Genomic DNA, 24,325 nt, shown 5'->3' with positions numbered 1-24,325 from the left:
CCGTGATAATGCCCCCCCAGCTTTATCTGTGCTACACTCACAACTGCATTGATGCTGCTTTATTCACCCATGCTGAGCTGATCAATTTCATCAATTTTGCCTCCAACTTCCACCCTGCCCATAAATTCATTTGGTCCATTTCTGACCCCTCTCTTCCCTTTCTCATTCTCTCTGTCCCCATCTTTGGAAACAAACTGTTCACTGATATCTTTTATAAATCTACCAACTCCCACTGTTAGCTTGACTACACTTCTGCAAAAATGCCAATTCATTTTCTCAGATCCTTCGTCTCCGCCACTCTGATCCCAAAATAAGGCTTTCCTTTCCAGGACGTCAGAGATGTCCTCTTTCTTCAAAGAATGGTGTTTCCCTTTCTCCACCTTTGATGCTGCCCTCACCTGCATCTCCTCCATTTCCTAGACATCCCCACTGACCCCATCTTCCTGCCATTTGAACAGGGATAGAGTTCCTCTTGTCCTCACCTACCACCTCATGAGCCTCTGCATCCAGCACATCATTCTCCACAGCTTCTGTCATTTTCAACGGGATCCGACCACCAACCACATTCCCCACCCCCCATTCTCCACTTTCCAAAGGGATCATTCTCTCCATGACTTTCTTGTCTATTTGTTTCTCCACACTAATCTCCTTCCTGGCACATATCCCTGCAAGCAACAGAAATGCTGTACATCCCATTCACTTCCTTCCTCACCTCCATTCAGGGCACCGAACACACCTTTCAGGTGAGGCGACACTTCACTAGTGAATCTGTTGGGGTCGTCTACTGTATCTGATGCCCCCGATGTGGCCACTCTGCAATGGTGAGACCCAATGTAGATTGGAGGGCCGCTCTGTCGAACACCTTCATTCCATCCACTGAGGTGCACAGCGAAGGATTTCCTGGTGGCCAATTGTTTTAAGTCAAATCCCCATTCCCATTCCAACACGTTGATCCACGGTCTCCTCTACTGCCATGATGAGGCCATTCTCAGGCTGGAGGAGAAAAACCTCATATTCTATCTGACTAGCCTCCAATCTAATGGGATGAACATAGATTTCTCCAACTTCTGGTAATTTTCCCCTCCTCTTCTTCTTCAATTCCCCACTCTGGCCACCTTCTTACCTCTTGTCCTCGCCTACCTATCACACCTCCCTCTCCCATGGTCCACCAGCCCTTTAAGTTTTCACTATCACCTCAGTTTCTTCATCCCCCTCTCCCCTCCTCAGCCACCTGGCTTCACCTATCATCTTCCAGCTTGTAGTCCTTCCACCCCCCCCCCCCCACCTTCTTATTCTGCCTTCTTTGCCCTTCCTTACTCAGGACTGGGAGCAATATATTGGCTCAGTCAAAAGAAACATGATGAGTTGAATGGTCATTTTTGGGTGGGAGCTATGGGAAGTTGGATGTACTCCCAAACAGTTCACAATCTGTTTCCTGTAAGAGAAAAGAAACTAGTTTGCTGAGGACACACAAGCGGGTGACATGGGGCATGCAAAGACGACACAAGGACGTGGTAAAAGAATGGGGGAGGTCATGGGAATATAACTGGAAAAAAGATTAAGTCATGGTAAAAAAAACAAACCTGAAAATGTGGAATATTTTTCACCTAGTGAAAAATGAAAGGATTCTGTATTCACAGAGAGATGGGTGTCCTTGTATACCAATCACGGAAAGTAGATGTTCCAGTATAACAAACAATTACAAAGTTTGCTGGTCTTTGTTGTGAGAGGATTTGAATACAAGCGTGAAGATATGATGTTGCAATTTGACTGAGTATCAAATGGCCTTCAAACTGCATGTGTGGCCTTCCCACGGCTGGGGTGCGCAAAAAAATCAGGGATTGGCCTTAAAATAAAGTCAGCCATTCTTTGAAATGTTTGAAATTTTCTGCCCAAGAGAAATGCAGAGGTTCAGTCATCAAACATGGGCCAGTTAGGGATTAAATACAAAAGGAATCAAGGGGTACAGGGTTGGTATAGGAAAGGGGCAGTGTGGCAAAAGGTCGGCCATGATTTTATTGAATAATGCAGCAGACACGAGGAGACAAATGGCTTAGTGTTATTGTATTTCTCACGTCCTTGTAAGTGTGAATGCAAGGGTGAGAGAAGCAAATGCTAGCTGTTAGGAATTTATTATCTGATCTAATCCATCAATCATCCGACATTGGTAAAGCGTATTCTAGAGTTAGGGTATATAGTAAATATTAATTACACCAGCAACCAATCTTCACTAGACCATAAAATATAGGAGCTGAATTAGGCCATTTGGCCCATTGAGTCCATTTAGGCCCATTTTATTATGTCTGATCCCGTTTTCCTCTCAGCCCTAATCTCCTGCCTTCTCCCCCTATCCCATCAAGAATCTATCAACCTCTGCCTTAAATATGCATAAAGACTCGGCCTTCCCAGCTGCCTGTGGCAAAGAATTCCACAGATTCACCACTTTTCAGATCTGAATGTGGTTTACAGATTGAATTTAAAACACAGCTCAGAATAATTAGACCTCAGATGTTGGCATATGCAAGATTGCAGATGGAGTCAGTGGGGATTAACATTCATTTTGGGTGTCTGGAGCGAGGGTGCAAAGGAATTTGAAAACTATGCGTAATTCAAAGGAAGCATTGGAGATACACTGTAACTATAGAATTGTCCTGCTGTTACCTTTGATCTTTAGCATATAAAAATGTCAAGTAATCTTGGATTGAGCATGCCTCTTCTTCGGAAGATGTCTCAATATGATGTCTGTTGCTCATTTTGCAGAATAAGACACTTCTATCTCCACTAGCTTCAGTGTGTCCCCAGGACTTTGTTCACAATTGCAACAGACATGAAAGAGCTAAAGCTACAGAAAATAATCTGGGAGGAGAGTAATGATGACTTTCCAATCTGTCATTACCAAAAATGCACAATGCCTTCAACAACCTAACTGCACTGTAACAGACAGGGTAGATCCCCGCAAAAGCGAATACCTTTTAATGTGTCAAATGTGAAAGAACTTCAGAGGAAGTCATTGAAATAGTCACACACAAATGGTCAGGAAGAATCTATGGCGGGAAATACACATCAATATTTAAATAGTAAAATTAATATTACCCACCATAGGTGTTGCCTCCAGCATTTTGTGTGTGTTGCTGAAGATTTCCAGCATCTGCAGAATATTCACACCACAGGACTAATGATTGGCAGTTAATAACATCAGTCAAACTCAGTTCAACTCATTTTTCATTATTAATTGTTGTTGTGTTTGTTATTTCAGGAGTGCTAATATAGACATGATGCATTTTCTGATTTCCTCTTTGATGATTAGGCAATGAAACTGTCTTAGTCACATAATATTTATTAGTCCATCATAAAACGATTAGGTCCACTCTTAATTCAATTTGGGATGGTAGATGTAAGATGATTTAAACCCAATACAATTTAGGCATTTAATAAGCACAAGAAGTGAACAGCAAACCTCCAGATGCTTCTCTGATTTGCTGTAAAGTTAAATGGGTTAAAGATCTATCTGGTACCTTTTAATTAATATGTCCTGCAATATGTGTTTATGTAATCGCATAAATATTATGTGTTTGTAATCGCATGGTTTGTGCATTCCTATAAGCAGATGGATATTCTTAGTAATATCCACAATTGGTTAATCAGTAAGAATCGCACACTGTGAATTGCAACAAAACTCTAGCACTTTTATTCATTTAAGAAGAATTTTTCATTATTTTAAAACATTATGAGAAGCAAAGCATAAAGGAATGAGAAATGTTAAATCTAACATGTTTCAACAGTTACTTAATGATAACAACATACTATTTGTTAGAGGTTAGACCTTAAGACATAGGAGCAGAAATTGGCCATTCGGCCCATCAAGTCTGCTCCGCCATTCAATCATGGGCTGATCCAATTCTTCCAGTCATCCCCATTCCCCTGCCTTCTCCCCATACCATTTGATGTCCTGGCTAATCAAGAACCTATCTATCTCTGCCTTAAATACACCCAATGACTTGGCCTCCACAGCCACTCGTGGCAACAAGTTCCACAGATTTACCACCCTCTGACTAAAGTAATTTCTCCACATCTCCATTCTAAAAGGATGTCCTTCAATCCTGAAGTTGTGTTACCAGCTGATTTTGTTCCATTCTGGCTTGTGCAGATCCCACAAACCTATTAATTATATCAGAATAAATAGGAGAGTGAATTCTTACACATCACATCGAAAAAACATCCCTAAGTTCAACTCAACTATCACAATGCTTTAAAAGATATAATTTTACTATTGATTGTGTATTACAAAACAAAAAGCTAGAAAATATTTTATGAAATCCCACTGCAATCAGAAAGAAGCTTGCAAGGGTTTTCTGACAAAGGTGCACTTGATAAGTGGGAGGCCTTCAAAAGCGAATTTTTGAGAGGTCAAAGCCTGTCAGAATAAAAGGCACAGACAACAGTTTTAGGGAACCTTGTTTCTCAAGAGATATTGAGGTCCCCGTTAAGAAAAAAAAAAGGAATTGCACGGCAGGTAAAGGCAGGCAGGAACAAATGAGGTACTTGAGATGTATAAGAAATGCAAGAGAACACTTAAAGAAATCAGGAGGGCTAGAAGAAAGCATGTTGTTGCTGTAACAGAAAAGATGAAGGAGAACGCTAGGGGCTCCTACAGATATGTTATGAGCAAAAGGATTGCAAGGGACAAAATTAGTCCTCTGGAAAATCAGAATGGTAACCTAAGCATGGAGCCAAAAGAGATGGAGGAGATCTTAAATGGAGTTTTTTTGCATCTGGCTTTACTCGGGAGATGGTCAGAGTATATAGAAGTGAGGCAAAGCAGTAGCAAGATCATGGACCCTATACAGATTACAGAGGAGGATGTGTACAAATCCCCAGGGCCTGACAAGATGCTCCCTTGGACTTTGTGGGAGGCAAGTGCAGAAATTGCAGGGACCCAAGCATATTTAAATCATCCTTAGTGACAGGTAAAGTACCGGAGAATTGGAGGATAGCTAACATTGTTCCAGTGTTTAAGAAAGGCTCTAAGAATAAGCTAGTAAACTAAAGGCTGGTGAGCCTGACATCAGTAGTGGGAAAGTTATTGGAAGGTACTCTTTTGGACTTGATATATGAGGTTTTGGACAGACAGGGAGAGTCAGCATGACTTTGTGCTTGGTAGGTCATGTCTAACCAATGTTATGGACATTTTTGAGTAAGTTTCCAGGGGAAGTAGATGAAGGCAAGGCAATGAATGTTGTCTACATGGACTTCAGCAAGGCATTTGATAAGGTCCCACATGGGAGTTTGGTCAAGAAGGTTCAATCATTTGGCATTTACGATGAGGTAGCAAATTTGATTAGACATTGGCTTTGTGGGAAAAGTGAGAGAGTGGTAATAGATGGTGGCCTGTAACTAGTAGAGTGCTGCAGGGATCAGTGCTGGGTTCATTGTTGTTTGTCATCTTTATCAATGATCTGGATGATAACATGGTTAACTGGATCAGCAAATTTGCAGATGACACCAAGATTGGGGGGGCAGTGAGGAGGACCATCAAAACTTGCAGTGGAATCTGGACCAACTGGAATAATGGGCTGAAAAATGGCAGATAGAATTTAACGTAGACAAGTGTGAGATGTTGCACTTTGGGAGGACCAACCAGGGTAGTTCTTAATACAGTAGAGTACTGTGGAGTGTGGTAGAGCAAAGGAATCTGGGAATACAGGTCCATAATTCATTGAAAGTGGACCACAGGTAGACAGAGAGGTAAAGAAAGTTCTGACACAATGGCCTTCATAAATCAAAGTATTGAGTACAGGAGATGGGATGTTATGCTGAAGTTGTATAAAACATTGTTGAAGGTTAATTTGGAGTATTGTGTGCAGCTTTGGTCACCTAGCTACAAGAATGATGTAAATAAAATATACAAGGATGTTGCCAGGTCTGGAGGACCTGAGTTATAAGGAAAGATTGAACAGGTTAGGACTTTATTCCCTAGAATGTAGAAGATCGAGGGGAGGTTTGGTAGAGGCATACAAAATTATGAGGGGTATAGATAGGGTAAATGCAAGCAGTTTTTTTTACCCCAGAGGTTGGCTGAGACAACTACATCTCATGAGTTAAAGGTGTAAGATAAAAGGTTTAAGGAGAACATGAGGGGAACTTCTTCACTCAGAGGGTGGTGAGAGTGTGGAATGAGCTGCCTGCGCAAGTGGAGGATACAACTTTGATTTCAACATTTAAGAGAAATGTGTTTAGGTACACAGATGTGAGGTGTATGGAAGGCAATGATCTGGGTGCAGGTCGATGAGACCAGGCAGCGTAAATGTTTCAGAATGGGCTGGATGGGCCAAAGGGCCTGTGATTGTGCTGTAGTTTTCTATGACTCTATGCAATAGGATATTCACACAGTATAATCACAAACACAAGGAAGTCTGCAGATGCTGGAAATCCAAAGCAAAAATCACACAAAATGTTGGAGGAGTTCAACAGGTCAGACAGCATCTTTGAAACTGAATAAACAGTCGACGGTTTGGGCCAAAAACACTGACTGTTTATTTATATTCACGCAGATGCCCTGAAAATAAAAGCTGCCAATTGGAAATTGCATTTCCTGAGCCACACACAGTTCTATAAACTGCACAATGCTCCAAATCTGCTATATTACTTAGTCACTTTTGGCTGAAACATCCAAATCAAGAAAAGCTGTCAAGAATTCTGACTACATTTTTGTCACAAATTCATTTCGAATGGAATAATTTTCTCAAAATTATTTGCTGCATCTATACATAATAGCAAACAGACTACTTCTTCTCAGCCTGTAAGATCTTGCCCATCACCTCTCCAGCAAGATTGTTAATCAGTGCCAAGCATGTACAAAAATGATCTGATACTCCCAATATTTCCCAATGAATTACTGAAATAGTTACCATACCATCTCTCCTGATACATTTTGTTTGACTTATTTTAAAATGGAAACAAAATATTATCATCTACAATAAGCTGCCTGAAGGAAGTATTTTAAACAAAAGCAGAACAGCTTGAATTTACCTGTATTAGCCACGGTACAAAACACCGTATAGTTCCTAGAAATTCAATCACATTGCTGGGTTTTTTTCCAGAACCGTACAATTGAAAATTAATCTCCCTATGCACCACAACCCTGAGTGTGAAACATGATAATAACGATTTCCAGTTTTTTTTATATATATAGTTAACCTGAAAATTCAACTAGGTAGCTTCAGGAACGAGGCAGAATTTGGGCAGCAGGAAGAGCACACAAGATCATGTCCTTCCCCCTACAAATCTGTGTCGTGGAGCACAATGTTGGAAGTAACACCAAGTTTCCCCACGTGTGGTCAACTCTATCATCCCTGATTACACTGCACCTGGATCCCTATCCTCAAACGTGATTCCTGATACCCCTGCCCCAACAACCGGTGATGTTGCCCCAACTTCTGAACACACCTTGGGGATCTATCCAGGCTCCCAGTGGAGACCTTGATCTCCAGCACAACACTTCTATCCATTTCCTCACTGCTGCCCTGCAAACTCAAACACAATCCTGGACTGCACTCCACTTTGGCTAATCATTATCTGTTGCTCATACAGCTCTCGCCGTCTTCCAAACCCGCAATCCAAGGTACGAGGTCAGATACTTCTCTCCAAGCATCCACCCCAATTCTTCCTGCATCCCACCACAAGGCATAGACTCCAACCCCTTCTTCCCAGCCCAGCCACACAACAAACAGACTAATCCTTCCCAACTTTAACCCTTTCTAACCACAGCATGGACCTCATGCCTCTCCTAACCCAACCACTCTTCCCCTTTAACCTACCCAATGATGAGGTACCAATCCCTCTCTATCACCCCAAACCATCACAACCTCGTCTCTTACCCTACCCAAGTACACTAGAAATTTTAGGCTGATCTATTCCAGTGATCATTACAAATGCCTCTTACCCCCATCACCAAAAAGGAATACTTAAATGGCAACATTTCTACAAATGAAAGCAGAAGAAAATTTGACTAAGTAGGTAGAGATGGCAAAAGAACCAAGATTAAAGTAGAAATCCGTATAAAACAAACAAAATATTGAACAAAATGCAGGACCAAGTCAAAGGTCATTTATCACAATTGCAATACTCCCCGTGTACTGGTCACAGCTCAACCACCACATACTTTCCTGATCACTGAAAGTGAAGAGAATTATCTAGACAACAGTACAGAGAGGCATCATGTAATGGGATGTGAATTGCAGGGAAATGTCCATCAAACATGGACACATGTTTAAAAATAAACTCGGAGGAATGTAGGGCAGTAACTTAAATAGAAAATGTTCATCTTTAGCACCATTCAAGTCATTAAGTGCAAGTACAAAGAAGTAGAAACTGACAAAGTTGGGGGGAAAATCTGGGACAAATGCAAGGGGAAACTTAATTCAAGCAGAGTAATTAATACATGATTATGTCTGCCAAACAGAGTGCCAGACAGCCAAAAGCTCTGATACCAAAAGGCAGGGAGGTGCATGGGAGTGATGGGAAAGATCACTAGTTCCCATAGAAGAAAGGCAGAGCAGTAAATTCTGAATATGGGTCAAAATTCAGAGGCCATGGGTTTAGAGAAATTGGCAGAAGTAGTAGAGGGCAAATGATGATTTTTTTTTCAACCAGAATGTGGGAGGAGTCTGGAATTCACTGCCTAAGAGGGCTGAAGGTCACGTTTAAACAGAACTTGGAAAGGAGAGACCTGCAGTCTTACAGACTTGATACTGAAAGGTGGGATTTGGGAAGGAGTCCTTATTAATTGCCATGCGCTTAATGGGCCAAATAGCCTTCTGTATTATAAACTTTCCAAATCATCACATTATTGCTTATGTGTGCAAACAGTTTATCTCCTAATGTATGCAACCTTTTTCCCCAGCAAGAACTGGGTGACATAGCTTTAAGGTGAGAGGGGAGAGATCTAATAGGAATCTAAGGGCAACTTTTTCAATCAGGGGATGGCCAGTATATGAAATGAGCTGCCTGTGCAGAGGTTCCTGATCTTTTTTTATGCCATGGAGCCTTACCATTAACCGAGAGGTCCATGGACGTCAGGTTGGGAACCCTTGTGCTTGAAGAAGTAGTTGAGGCTAGAGGAAGTACTTAAACGAGTACGTGGACAGGAAGATTTAGAGCAGGGGTTCCCAACATGGGGTCCACAGATCCCTCAGTTAATGGTAGGGGTCCATGACATAAAAGAAAAAGGTTGGGAACCTGTTTTAGAAGAATGTGGGCCAAACGGGAGCAAATGGATGGGAATAGTGGTCATTGTGGATCAGATGGGCTGAAGGACCTTTCTGAGTCTCTGACTCTCTACATGCATGCAAAATATTCACTCTATTTCAAATTAATTTTATAATTCTAAGATTTGTGATATTTTGTGGCATATATTGAACTGAGCATTTGGAAAATTAAGTAGCAAAAATTAACGCACCCCAGAAAGAACAGCTATTTTATCCTACTATAAGTAATCAATACACTCTCTTTCTCAATAACCACTGCACCATCCTCTGACCTGCCTTATATATTGTGATTTTGATCAACAGTGACTTCTTGTGTGCCATTGATATGGGATTTGGTGAATATAATGTCATTAAACATCAAGGAGCATAATTCAATTTTCCTTTCTGTCAGAGATGGTCATTAGCTGGCAATTATGTGAACTGAACTTTCCTCGCCACTTTCAACCCATGCCTGAATGTTTTCCTGAGCTAGTGCATGCAGGCAGGAACTGCTGCTTTATCTGAAGCGTTGCAAGTGGAATCAGTTGGCAAAAATCCCCACTTCTAAAGTGAGGACGTTAGTAAGAGTATTCAGCCCAGGAGACTGCTTCAAGGAAATCCTGCAGTGATGTCCAAGGTAATTGGCCAATGACAACCACAACCATCTTCCTTTGTGTAAATTGCTTCCAGCTAGTGGAAAGTATTATTATTATATAGTATTTTATTAAGTTTTACTAGAATTAATTAATGCCACACTTGGTCAAATGTTATTTTAATGCCAAGGGCAGTCACTCTCACTTACACCAAGAATTCAACTCTTCGGTTACTATTTCGATTGGGGCTGTTGATCCAGGCGTGGAACATGGGCTGGCCCTGGCAAAACCCAATGAGCACTGATAAGCAGTTTATTCTGTGCGCAGATACCACAAGTTACCATGACGAGTGACAACCAACAAAAACACAATAGCAGGAGTTTAACGGGACTGAAACTAGTCGCTTGGATTTGTCACATAAGCTGTCTGTTGAGAACAGGAAGGAAGTGGGACTAGGTAACCCATTTTGCTTGGATACACAATTCTGGATTCAACGTTGCTCCATTATAACAATTTCAGACAATCAGCTTTTTCCATTAACAACTACTGCAGATCCATATTTTGTTTCCTTACCTGCTCAATTGCCATTTTGACTTTGTCCTCATCTCATCTCACCAACATTCCATCCTATTATTGGCCTTCCCTTTAGTTTTCTCTTTGTTCACTGCTTTCCCTAATACTTGTTGAAAAGTGGTTGCATTCTTAACACATTCTGATGAAAGGCCATCAACACAAATTGTTAATTGTATTTCTCTCTCCACTGATGTCTACTGACCTATTGGATATTTTGGAATATTCAGTTTAAACTTGTGAAAATTACAGAATGACGAAGGCAGAGAATTAAATGGAATTAATTTCTGTGGCCAGAAGAGAGAAAAACTCAAGTTCAATGTCAGTCAGTCAAGAATGTTCATGAGTAAATGATCAAGTATGCTCATACAGTCCTATTTAAGTTTGGATCAACATGTTAAGGTAACCAAAGCATGTTAATCAATGTGCTGCCAATGGAAAAGCTTTAGCTTATTATTTTTTAATTCATAACTATAGTAAGAACATAAGACCATAGACCAGAGACCATAAGACTAGGAGCAGAATTAGGCCATTCAGCCCATCGAGTCTGCTCCACCATTCCATCATGGCTGACCCCGGATCCCACTCAACCTCATACACATGCTTTCTCACCATATCCTTTGAATGGAGAAAGTGAGAATTTGACCGCAGGCTCACCTGTTGCCCATAAAATGAAAAAAAATGTATCTGAACAATACAAATGCATCTTGGTTTCACTACAGTGTTCAGAGTCTGCTTGCTGAAAGTCAAGGTAAGCGTACAAAGGTAAGCAAAAGTCAGTCAAGATCATAAGGATCCCGATGATCTCTTAGTTACATCATCACTTTATAGATGTAGAGCAAACTGAACTCAATGAATTGGTACTGAAGTACTGCGAGACCCTGGAAATTTTCAAGGACATTCCCAAATTTTGTAACTATTAATATTTAATTCAAGTGTGGAATTCTATTCAAAAATACTTGCAAAGTTATTTTGAAGTGCATTGAAAGAAAATATTAAGAAATGTGAGAAGCAGCAGAACCTTGACATGAATTGTTGTGTGCTACTCATCTATACAGTGGACCATTGAACTGTAAGATATTTACCAGCAGATGCAGTAATATTACACAGTCTCACTGCTCGGAGATCTCTCCCACATTGATAACAATCACAGCAATGAATCAAATATGTCTACAATGAGCAGTTCACTCACCCGTTTATCAATGTCTCCGTGCTGGAGTTGCACAAAGCGAGCACTAATAGCAGCAATGTAGCTCTGCTGATTGGAGAAAGCCACTCTACCAGCACCTTTCGGATACTTCAACTCAGGATCTGTGTCAATGCCTGCATAGCAGACTCCTCCATACAACCGATCCATGATCATAGCCAACTCAACTGCAAGAAAACAAAACCTGTGCTTAGACCACTTCCCCACCATTACAAAAACACTTCCAAATAATGCTGTTTTCCTTGTTCTGATTGACCAACAAATAAATTTGTTGAGGGATACAGTGTGGAGTAGATCCTACTGGCTCTTTGAGCCACCCCAAAACCCAATTTACAATGACCAATTAACCTATCCGGTACGTCTTTGGAGTACAGGAGGAAACCGGAGCACCTGGAAATACCCCGTAATCCTACGTGGAAGACGTACAGAGACTCCTTACAGAATGGCGCCTGAATTGAACTGCAGAAGACCCCAAGCTCCAAAAGCATCGCCCTAACTGCTACACTGCCTTTCGAAGTTCAATCCTACGTCCCCGCCAAGAGAGGTGAAAATGGGTAAGCAAGCCATCAAGGCTCTGGTGAAGCTGTATTGGCCAATCCCCTGTACCATGGATGCAACAGATTACAGAAACATTGATGAACTCCAATCTTAGCATCGACTTTGGACGATGGAGACAGAGGGTCATCAATGGCACATGGAGCACTGTCAACAGTTTTGGGCCCCTTATCTCAGAAAGGATGTATTCTCATTGGAGAGAGTCCAGAGGAGGTTGATGAGGATGATTCCGGGAATGAAGGGGTTAACGTATGAGGAGCATTTGGCTTATATCTACTGGAATTAAGAATGCTGGGGGATCTCATTGAAACCTACCAGATGTTGAGAGGACTAGATAAGGTGCATGCGGAAGAGGTTGTTTCCTATGATGGGGGTATCCAGAACTAGGGGGCACAGCCTCAAAATTGAAGGTCGACCTTTTAGAGCAGAAGGAGGAATTTTTTTTTAAGCCAAAGGTTGGTGAATCTGTGGAATGCTCTGCCACAGACTGCGGTGGAGGCCAAGTCCATGCATATGTTCAAAGCAGAAGTTGATAAATTCATGATTGGTCAGGGTATTAAGGGATACGGTGAGGGTGCAGGTGTACAGGGTTGAATATAATCTTGGATCAGCCATGGTGGAATGGACTCAATGGGCTGAATGGCCTCATTCTGCTCCTATGTCTTATGGTCTAATGGCCTATGATCCACTGGGAACTAAGGGCCCAAGAAGAAGAACTACTCTACTACTGTGGCACCCAATCTATAGAATTAAAATTCTCTTCTTTGCTTAATACAGCTAATTATTATTTTGGTTGAATATTTTCTTCCTAATTCTATATTGGATTAATAATCAGTCAAGATATATGCCAAAATGAAATGGAAAAGGTGGAGCAAAGCTGTAAACAACCATTGTTCAAAAAATGTTTGCATACTCCCAAAAAGTTCCATAAAAATTAGTTTTTGAGCACCAAAATTAACGAATCTGAGTTCAAAGCAAAGGGTTTCGCATCTCCGACGAGGTTTGCCAGGCCTCATCTCCACGACTCTGCAGTAATGAAACAGAAGCACTATCAACAAAAAACATCTCAAAGTCCAATCCGTAGTCTTGTTTATTCTATGCATTTGCTTTCCCTCAGGACACAAGTTCAGCTGGCTTTATGGAAATAAGATAGTGAGTGGAAAAATATTTGGTTGGGAACCATTATCCACACTGTCCAAACAAGCATCCCAAAAAATTGGATCAGTACCACCATGAATAAACAGATGGATGTGTCCGCAGACTAGACTATTTTCTCTAGTTTCCTGAAGCACACTAATGTTGGCTTTTAATGTTTTAAGATTGGGTAATAGAAGTCAGAAGGAAAGGATATGTAAAAATAATAACCCTGGCTGCTGATCTCTTTCAATTTGGTAAAACAAATGGTACTTGCTTTTAGCAAACACTTATTCTTAATTATAAAAAACAATTATTCAAGTTAAGCTGAAAGTGTGCATCTTCAGAATACACATTCAATAAAAGGGATTTTTAAAAAATTACAAATATATTATTAAGAATATTTATATAAAAGTCTCAGATAAGGCGTAGATGCAGAATTTATATCCTAGTACTTTTCTGTGAAATAAACTCTAAACTTCCTACAGACACACTTGATAACTGGTTTCTAAAACTAGCATATTTATTAATTGATTAAGCAGAACATAGGGAAAATATCAAGGGTTACTTTGCTGAGAATGGAAAACAAAACAAAGATGTTATTTGAATCATTATAAATAACTTGTTTACAGTAGGACAGCATACTCCCATAATCAATTACATGCTTTCACTTGTCTGTTCACCTTTCAATCACTGCTACAAATAACATAATATGAAATTTTCTGAATAAAGAAAAATCAGTCTGCAAGAATCATTATTTCTCTGCAGAGCAAATTTGGAGCCCATCCAGCCAAGAGTCCATTTTTAATGACTTAGTAATGGAAAAGGTCTGCCCAAGTGACACTGATGACAGATGTGGGAGTGTCTGCAATCAACAGTTCATTATTTGATTTCGGGAACTGATTCTGACAATCCCAGCATTTCATTCCACTCTAATCGTCTCTCTTCCAGAGTCCACAAAAACTGTGCCAATCCACTGTTTGCTTGTGTTGAATATAAGATTCGAATCACAAAAGTATCAAGCAGATTCTGTCCACAAACTGCATTTATTTTCATATTAGATTTGTCCATGGCTCTTATAGTTTTGGTTTGAAAGCAAAATTATAATAGACTTGAAAATGTAAGTGGAACAAGCAAAGTATCATTATGAAGTTAGCATGGGTGCTAGATTCTCCCACAAAGAATAAATGACACTTTATAATTATCAGCCATTGGTGCCGGACTGTTATTTGGACTCAATGGGCTAAAAATCTTGTTTCCATCCTGTCTAAGCATTCTCCTATTAATAATTTCTGAATTCATTACAACTACAAACAGTACTTTCACATTTTAGATTTGCCCAGTAATGTGACAGATATTCACTGTCGTTGGGCCAGGAGGCTTTGCATTCCCGCCCCCTCCCCCCCACCCCACTTTCAGCTTTCTAAACACCAGCGGTTGTGAGTTCCAAAGATCACAGTGTTGTTTTTGAATAAGTTAAACTTCTAACCAATATTCTTTGTTTAGCTTCTGGTCATAAATGGGAGACAATCTTCAGTTCTTAAAATGTAAATGGCAGGCAGACTGTTTGAAAAGATAACTTTGGAAACAAGCACTGCCTATAGACTTGCTGGCACCACAGCACCTGCTGAAGAGATGCAGTATAGGCCACTGGATTACTTAATTTGGCATGTTTCAAACTAGACAACGCCAGCTAAGTTCTTTAGTTCATAAGAAGCTTGCAGACCAGAATTATATTACCATTTAGCATTATAAATAACTGATTTGTTAATAGTTGGATGACTTGTGTATTCATGGAGTCAGCCACACAGCATTAATTGTGAGTACCTGGGAACTCTGTCTCCAGAAGCTTTTAGAACTTTTGTGTTAAAAGATATCTAAAACCATCACGTGTGTGAAATCATGCAAGAGGCAAAGAAACAATATCAATTTAGAGAGCAGTCCAGTCTTATTAGGAATGAGATAAAGAACATCAACAAGAATGATAGAAACACAGGGTGAATTATAATCTATTCTTCTGCCTTCGATGTCTGCTACAGACAACTGGTTCATCTGTGGCTTGTGGGTATGTCTTTTTAGCTTACAGGAATTATATGGAAATCCTTTGTTTTAGAAATAGTTCATAATTTGGAAGACTTATAAGATAGAAATACTCTGTGAGTTTATTAAGAGCGTTGTTTGGATTTAATATGTATATCATTGAAAATAAATGAACTGTGTTGAAACAACTTTGTTTGCTGGAAGTATCTTCCCTTGGTAGGTGGGGGGTGGGGGGGACCCATCACTCAAATAGCTGGCATTGGCAGCTAAGCCTGCATGGAGGATAAACAGGGAAGTTAATTAGTCTTCAAAGGCTGGGTAGTTACAGTATAAACTCCCTTTAGTGAGGGTACCTGTGATGATTTACATCAGATAGGGCTTAAGGTCTTTATTTGCGTTTAGAACTTTGTGGTCAGCAAACTCAATACTATCTCAGTAAATAGTTATTGACAGCCTGGTAGTTTTAGTTTTATCATTTCCCTGCTTTCTGTTTTTCCCCTTTTCCCATTCCCAAAATTCTCCACTTCCATTTCATTCCTATCGACTGCATTCTGTTAATAAAGATAACCCCAGTTAAGTAAGCATAAGTATTCTCTGGTGAGGTGCTGGAAGACAGGGGCCTTTACTCATAAAGGGCTGTAAGGAATTACCTGACAATCATAGTCCTGTTAGCCTGGCACCTGTGGAAGGTAAGCTGATGGAAAACATTATGAGGAATAAGATATACCCGTATTTAGAAAGGTGGGGTTGATTACGTGCGGGCAGCATGGCTTCGTGCATGGAAAAGCTTCTCTTAGAGACATGATCTTTTTTATGAAATGACAAGGATGTATGTATGGACGTCAGTAAGGTTTGACATGGCGGGTTAGATCACATGGTATCCAAGGAGAGCTAGCAAACCAGATACAAAATTGGATGAGGGTTAAGAAATGGAGGGTGATGGAGAACGGATGTTTCATGGACTGGAGGCATGTGACTAGTGTGGTGCCCCTAAGGCTGGTGCTGGGCCCATTGTTATTTGTCATCTATATTAATCATTTACATGAGAACATATAAGGATTGGTTAGTAAGTTTGCAGTTGACACCAAAATAGATGATATCATGGACAGTGGAGTATCAAGAATTACGGTACGATCTTCACTGGCTTCGGCTGAGGCAAGGCAAATGGAATTTAGTTCAGTTAAGTGTGTAGTATTACATTTTGGAAGGACAAATCAAGTCAGAATTTTTAGGATGAACAGAAGAGCCTTGGGTACTGTTGTTGAACAGAAGGACCTTAAAGTTGAGATACAATCGAAAGGACAGTGAATGCTTTTGGCATCCTGGCCTTCATCAGTCAGGCCACTGAACACAGAGGCCGGGAAGCGATAGTGCAATTGTACAAGATGTTGGTGACGCCACACTTGAAGAATTATGTTCAGTTTTCCTCACAATGTCATAGGACGGGTGTGATTAAACTTAAAAGAGTGCAAAAAAGATTTACAAGAATGTTGCCGAAATCTGAGGGCCAGAGTTATTGGGGAAGGTTAGACAGCTGGTCCTATACTCCTTGGAGCATAGGAGACTGAGAGGTATACAAAATCATGAGGGGCAGAGGTAGGATGAGCAGTCATTTTTTCAAGGAAGGGAAATCAAAAACCAGAGGACATAGTTTTAAGGTTAAAGATGAAAGGTTTAATAAGAATTTGAGGGTTTTTTTTTTACACATAATAGAAGGTCCATACATGGAAGCAGCTGCCACAGAAAGTAGTATGGGTCAAATGCATGGAAGTGGGATTAGTTTTCTTTTTGCATACTTATGAATCAATTGGCATTTTCCCATGTTGTACTTGTGACCTTGACTCTTAATAGAACAGGCACTAATATCTAAATCTTATGCCCACAGATATTCTTGAGCCAAAATCTCTGCTCCAGCACTTGAAAAATATATTATTTATTTTTATTGCTTCAAAATGCAACTCTTTATTATCTTGTGACTGTTTAAGCTCAAATATGGACTGTGCTGGCTGACACCACAACAGAAAGATCTCTACCATGTGTGTATAAAATGGAAAATCGCCTTCAGATGTGAAGAATACAACAGGAACTCACAATTCATCCATTGTACAATCATAATAATTACAGTAATTAAAATACAATATTCTAGTAGACACCAAGTTTTCAAATCAAATTCTCAATTCTGATCTTTAAAAATCTAGCGAATAATATGAAAGAAATTTGTCTGATCAATACATTCACAGGTAGAAACAACATTATCTCAAGTGTGGCTGCAAGCCATTTTGAAGGAAATAAACCATGATAAGGAGCAAGAGAGCCGACAGATCCTTTGAGGAAACAAATGAATTGTGTTTCATCAGTTCATATTCATGAAGGACAAATGCTAAATGTAACCAATGCTACAATATCTTTAAACATTCCTATCTCATGCTAGATAAACCAATATTAGATTTTGTATTAATATCCAAACAGATTCTAAAATAGCTCCATTATATATAAAGGTATGAATATACAGCTGTAATCAGCTCTGTAAATTCTACTCACACATACTCAAAAAAGCTTTTGAAAATTGCTTCACATTCACATTTAACATAATCAGTTCACTTATTTTAGTTGTACTCACCAGCTCGAAGAGGTCTAGGTACTCCTCCCACAAAGATAGTCTTCCTTGGATCCAGAGGCTGAGAACCATCCATCACAAAATCACTGTCACTCAGGTTCCAGGGTCGAATTTGTACCTTCAAGGAAACAGGATTTTGTTAAATGAACTTCGGAAATGATGAAAAGTCTGTTTTAAATACAGGAATTTCAAACATCTTGGACAACTAGGATATGCAGTATAGCATAATTCAATTTTAGTATGATTTTGTTACAAGCACAGTTAAGTCAGAAAACCCAAATGAATATTTGCCTGGTCCTTCAAAAGAACATCAACTGTACAAAAAAAATTGGAAACTTTCATTCTAAAATTTTAAATTGCTAAGATTCATTTTTCTACAAAGCTAAGAGACTTCAAACTGTTAGAAAATTGCTGGGGTAATTTTCTAACTAATAGAGATTATTATGCATTTCCTTTTATTTTATATAATTTCCGGGAGTATGATGCATTTAGACAACAACAGTGCTGATACAATGATCACCTATGAAGAACAAATAATAATAGGCAGCTTTTTTGCATACTTATTGTTCTGGAAACTACAAACAAAAGCTTAATTATGCAGCTGAATCTTGATTAATAAATTTTCAAGACCCAATCTTTGAATTTTACCAAAAGTAAAATCATACATCAGTAAATGGATAATCAAAATAATACAGTGTGAATCTTAATTCATTAGGGAGGGGCTGCAGACAGTTGAATAATTCCCAGGTCAGCAAATGACAAAGAGAACAGATGGTGTGCAGAACTAAGCTGGAGATCTATTTACCGGTTTGTCCTTGATAGTGGGGCTTGAAACACACAGGTATAACTTTCCATCTTCCTCGATACATGCGTCGATCAGAGCTTGTACAGAGCTTTCCTCTTGAAACAGCAGGAAGGCATAACCTTAGAGAATTTTTTAAAAAATGACATGTAAAAGATGAAGCCAATGTAGAGGTCATAAAATTGCAGCAACTTGCATTTACAATGTCCTTAACATAAAAGCAGCCCCAAGGGCTTTAACCAGAAGGTGACAGGTGACAAATTCAAGGTGTGACGCAGTCCAGCACACTGGGTTTGATACGGCAAAAGATGCCAAAGAGATTTAACGTGACATTATTAATATCAAAATTGCAGATTCTAGGAATATTTTTTAAGAACTAAAGTGCTGGAAAGCAGGTCAGATAACGTCAGTGAAATGGGAAATGAAACAGTTAACACTTCATCTTGCAGAACACTTGTTCTGGGTGTTTCCAACATTTTGCTTTTGTATTTTTTTAGATCTAAAACACTGAAAGCTCTCCGATTACGACTAAAATCAAGAGGGAAAGATCCATAGGATCCTAGACACTTGTAGGAAAAGGGGAGTTAGAGAAAGTGGCAGAGGTTGTACGAGGCAAAAATAGGCAGATTCAGAAGATGGCAAGAATTTGCGTTGGGAGGAGTGAAGGCAACGGAGGTTAGCGAGGAGAAGAACGACAGCTAAATAAGGCACATTTGTATCAGGAGCTTGTTCTGTCCGCACTGTGGAGAACAAGACATATAAATCATTTCGACGGCCAATCAAGTGGCTTGCACCTAGAATGTTCACAAATGTTAAAAAGAGGTGATACACAGAATTTAGCCAAATTAACAAAATAACGGATTTGTATTTAAAAAGCACCTTTCACAATCTCAGAACATTCCAGTATATTCCACAGCTAAGGAATTACTTTGGAAGTATGCGGAGAAACTGCACTGCGATAAAGGTCAGGTATGTGGTTGGACTGAGGGACAGGTGTTGGGAAGAAGACCACAGATAATTCTCTAGAATAATTCTTCAGGATATCTTAAACTAAACCTGAGAAGTAAACTGGGCTTCTCAGCCAAATATCAACATCTCTGAGGCTGCAGTGCTCTCTCTTGCCGCAGAGGAGCAGCAAACTGTGAAGCTGTGGAATGGAACTGAAGTATGTAGGGGGAGGGGGGGGGTTGGTGAGATGAGTGCGCCACCAACTGAGCCACGGTTGACACAATGATGAAGTGTTCTCCAAATTTTAATGCATACTTGCAACTGCTTAATAACAGCTTGACAAATAGCAAATCACTTAATTAAAACTGACTTTTAAAATTACACAACCAGAGATGAAGCCGGCCATCTGGCTGTTCATTCCATAAATAGGAGTACCAGTGCTCTTAATAAATATTTGAAATGCCTTAAATTAATTTTCTGCCACTACAGAAAAAGATGACTTAGCAAAATTCTCTTTTCCTTCTCCAGCATACACCTACGGTTCAAATTAATGCACTAAAACTCCTGAGGGAGGCCAGTAGCTGGGAAGAAGGACGTGGATCCAGGCCAGCTGCAGGGTCATTATGGCAAAGTATTACTTGACCTACTTAAGCTCCGAGGGCTCGACCAACCTTTTCGTAAGAAAGCTGTTAGACCATCAGACATAAAAGCAAAATTAGGCTATTTGGCCCATCAAAACTGCTCCACCATTCTATCGTGACTGATTTATTCTCCTGCCTTCTCCCTGTAATCTTTGGCATCCTTACAAATCAAGAACTTGTCAATCTCCATTTTAAGTATACCCAATTTCTTAACCTGCACAGCCATCTGCAGCAATGAATTCCACAGATTCACCATCCTCTGGTGAATGAAATTTCTCCACATCTCAGTTCTAAATGGACATCCATGTATTCTGAGACTATGCCCTCTGGTCCTACACCCCACCCCCACCCCGGCCACTACAGGAAGCATCTCTCCACATCCACTCTATCTAGACATTTCAATATTCAATAGGTTTCAATGAGATACTCTCCCGTCATTCTTCAAAACTCCAGCGAGTACAGGCCCAGCGCCATCAAAGGCTCCTCATCTGTTAACCCTTTTATTCTGGGATCATTCTCATGAATCTTCTCTGGACTTTTTCCAGTGGCATCGCATCTTTTCTTAAATAAAGGGCCCAAAACTGTTGTGAGACAGTCTTCTGAAAATGTTGATCTCTTTGCTTATTCCATGACTATTTCAACTTCTCCTTCCACCTCATTATTTAGCTGACATACAACAAGACTTCCAACACGCATCTTCATCCAGCACATCATTTGGGTTTCAGATAGGCTGAGGAACACCCTGGGCAAAATAGAAAATAGCGGACCTGGCAAAGGGAAGGAAAGGGATTGAGCCCAAGCTTAAGAATCCTACAGTGAAAAAGTGAACGCTTGCTGAATATCAGTGATAACTAGATGATATCAGTCCCAATTTCCAATCCACCCACAGCCTTTTTCCTACAACTTCAGATTGTCACTCATCAAAAATACATCTTTTATATGGTCATTGAGTACCTTCAAAATAAAGAAGACAACATATTTCAGAGGCCTGGAAGAACTATTGAAAAAAATTAAACACGCCATTGTTTAAAGAAATGTCTTAAGGAGTGGGGAACTGGACACGTAAAAGATCTAGAACAGGGGACACCGAAGATATTGGCACAAAATACTGAAGAGAAAAATCAACAGTAAATGATTATTCTAAAGAAAAGCACTGCAGCTGCCTAACATTATATCCAGCACCAGGTTTGAGAGAAGTAAATACAAAAAAGGTATAAACATTACACACTAAAATTTGAGGACATTAACCTAAAATTTCCTAGTACCTTGGGTTCATTTGGTACCTTGCAAAATGTTCAACACTTTCAACAATTTGCACATCTTGAGATCACTTTTTACCTAATTTGTCATTAAACTGCAGAGCATCACCTTCACACATTGTTATGATGCATTCCCTTGCAATTATCTTTAACATTTTTGTGCTCATTGTGAAGTATTACTGAGAACAGCTTTGTTTATTTTATTACTTTTCAAGATCTGTGTATTGCTGAAAAAGCCAGTGTATGACAAACTCACACTCCACTGCTGACAAGGTGCTGGCAGACAGCCACCTCTTGGACCACCATTTTCCTGCTGGTAAAAGTAGCAAGTTCCAAGATTAAGACATTCAATAGATGATTCATGTTATAGCCAGTGTGCTCTGGTGATGGAGAGAATGAGTGTTTAGGGTGGTGGGTGGTGCCAGTCATGTGATGTCATCCACTAATTTGTAAGTGTCATCAGAGTTGCGTCCATTCAGGCAAGGGTGGTATTCACCCCATTCTCCTGTCTTGTGACTATCAGATGACCCCATTCTCCTGTCTTGTGACTATCAGATGAAGGAAAGCTTTTTCCTCTTGGGACTCATTGACATCAGTCTCACCAGGGCTCCCTGATACTGCAATAAATCCAACCTGGTGGCCACAATTTCTTAAAGGGAAACTGCATTCCCTACCTTGATGGCCTGTAGCCTGGAGTCCAATGATTTTGAAGAATGTTGCTTATTGACGTGACTGTAGATCATACAGATATCATCTACAGATATCTCGGATGGTGACATGACAGTAGATTATAAATCATTTCATATCTTTTCTGTAATAGAGCTAGCAAAACGACACTTAGGTTTGATCTGATATAACTGAACTTTGATTTACATTGTGCATATGCAAAACTGTCTTGAGGCGTTTGAACTGTATAATCACAGGCAGGGAAAGAGAGGAAGTCCTGCTACAAAGAGTTCAAGGAGTTAGGAGTTAAACTGGAGAAGAGAAACCGCAGATGCTGGAATCTGAAGCAACAAACCATCTGCTAGACTCGATATCATTAAGTAAGGGGTCCATGGACCCCAGGTTGGAAACCCCTGTGCCAAAGGAAATCCTTACTAAAAAGTAGAACCGGAAGTACCAACCTCTGGAATACTGACAAACCTGGATAATACCAGCATGGCTAAAGCACCAGTCCAGGAAAGGGACTTCTTTTCAGAAACTGTAGCACCAGTTCTGGGGCAGGGAAGAACAATATCAAAGGCACAACCTCCACTTGAAATGGGATGAAGCACAGGTTCAGTTGAAAGAGTAAATGGGAGGGTGACAAATGCTTTAAATCAAAATATTTAGCTGGGATTTAGAACAGGATAGGCATGAAATTAGATGAAGAGATTAATAATGAAGTAGGGGCCTTTCAACAGAAAAAGAGAGATATATTAAATAGATTAATGAAACTTGTGGATAAGAGAGCCGCACATTTCAGAGGAATCAAGTGAAGAGACAGCAGAGGTAATACTGCACCATGGGTAATTGTTTATTTGAAAGAAATGTAATCCCAGAAAACTGTGGATAGAGTTGGTCCCAGATCTGTCATGGGAGGAGTTAGACAAGGTTATTAAAAACTTCCTTGATGAAATTAGGTCAGAGAAGGCAGGGGACTAGAAACAAAATGGATTAACAGGGAAAGAGGGTAGGATGGAGAAAGGTGGGTAGAAGTTTTCCTCGAGGGTTAGTGCAGGACCGTTGCTGTTCACAATTTACATTAATGATTTACATATGACACTGGGGAAGATGTCAATACAAATTGCAGGAGACCACTAACAAACTTGCAGAATTAGTAAGTGAAGCTGAGCGTGAGGTAGCGCTTTTGGATAAAGAACAGGGAAGTCATTTATTGCTAGCAAGATGCTATTTTTAGTTGGGACAGAGGGACAAAGGAACACAGAACATGATCAGTAGAAGTTACGTCACTGACTCGCAAGACAATTAGGTTTATTTCTAATGTGACTAAATTTACATGTAGAGTAACCATGCTAAAATTGCAATAAACCTTGGTAAGGTCAGACATGTGGCACCTTACACAGTTCTAGCTGCTGCAAGTCTGCAATGTACATATCTCAGGAAAGAACAAGGAGATTACATCTCTTTTCACTTACATATGAAATGGATAAATAGAATAGAAGCTTCTTATTAAACATATAAAAGAGTAGATACAAAATATGTCCATTTGTAAATAAAAGAGGCTATATAGCCAGTAAAGCCGATGCCTTAAAGCTCCAGCAACCTGGTCTTGATCCTGACCTCTGACCCTGCATGCTGTAGACTTTACATGGCCTCCCTGTGACCACAATGATCCACTGTAAATTGCCCCTGGTGTTTGGCAAGTGGTAGAGTCTGGGGATCACAGTTTTTAATAAAACCTGTCGCTTATTTATGATCAGTGACGCAATTTTCCTTTCTTTCTTTCGGAGCGTCATGAAATATTGAAATTCCCTTCTTTGTGGTGCATCGGATGGCAACCTTGCTGTTTCTTTAGCATTGGAGGCCAAGTTGCTAGCTCGACGCTCAGCCCAGCACAATGGAAAGCATGCAAGGAGCAGGCCGGGTTTGAAGCCAGGACCACCCACCACGAAGCCCAGTGCAGATGCTACTACACCACTAGACAGCTTGGTGAGAAGGAGAGCCTTTGCATATTTTTAAAGAAGAGGTAGACAAATTCTTGTCAAACT

At 40.0% G+C, this 24,325-nt stretch overlaps 1 protein-coding gene across 5 annotated transcripts in view; it reads right to left on the bottom strand.

The window, feature by feature from the left end:
• cpeb3 (cytoplasmic polyadenylation element binding protein 3) overlaps positions 1–24,325 on the bottom strand; it is a 106,610-nt gene that overhangs the window by 11,804 nt on the left and 70,481 nt on the right. For all 5 annotated transcript variants that reach the window (XM_073027489.1, XM_073027491.1, XM_073027488.1 and 2 more), the window contains 3 exons: positions 18,767–18,885; positions 17,965–18,079; positions 11,601–11,782 (listed from right to left, as the gene is read on the bottom strand). In XM_073027489.1, coding sequence (XP_072883590.1) covers positions 11,601–11,782; positions 17,965–18,079; positions 18,767–18,885 — 416 coding nt within the window. The remainder of the gene's footprint in view (positions 1–11,600; positions 11,783–17,964; positions 18,080–18,766; positions 18,886–24,325) is intronic.

Source organism: Hemitrygon akajei, chromosome 23 (assembly GCF_048418815.1).
Source record: "Hemitrygon akajei chromosome 23, sHemAka1.3, whole genome shotgun sequence".
Taxonomy (NCBI): domain Eukaryota; kingdom Metazoa; phylum Chordata; class Chondrichthyes; order Myliobatiformes; family Dasyatidae; genus Hemitrygon; species Hemitrygon akajei.
This window is presented reverse-complemented; position numbering and strand designations above follow the sequence as displayed.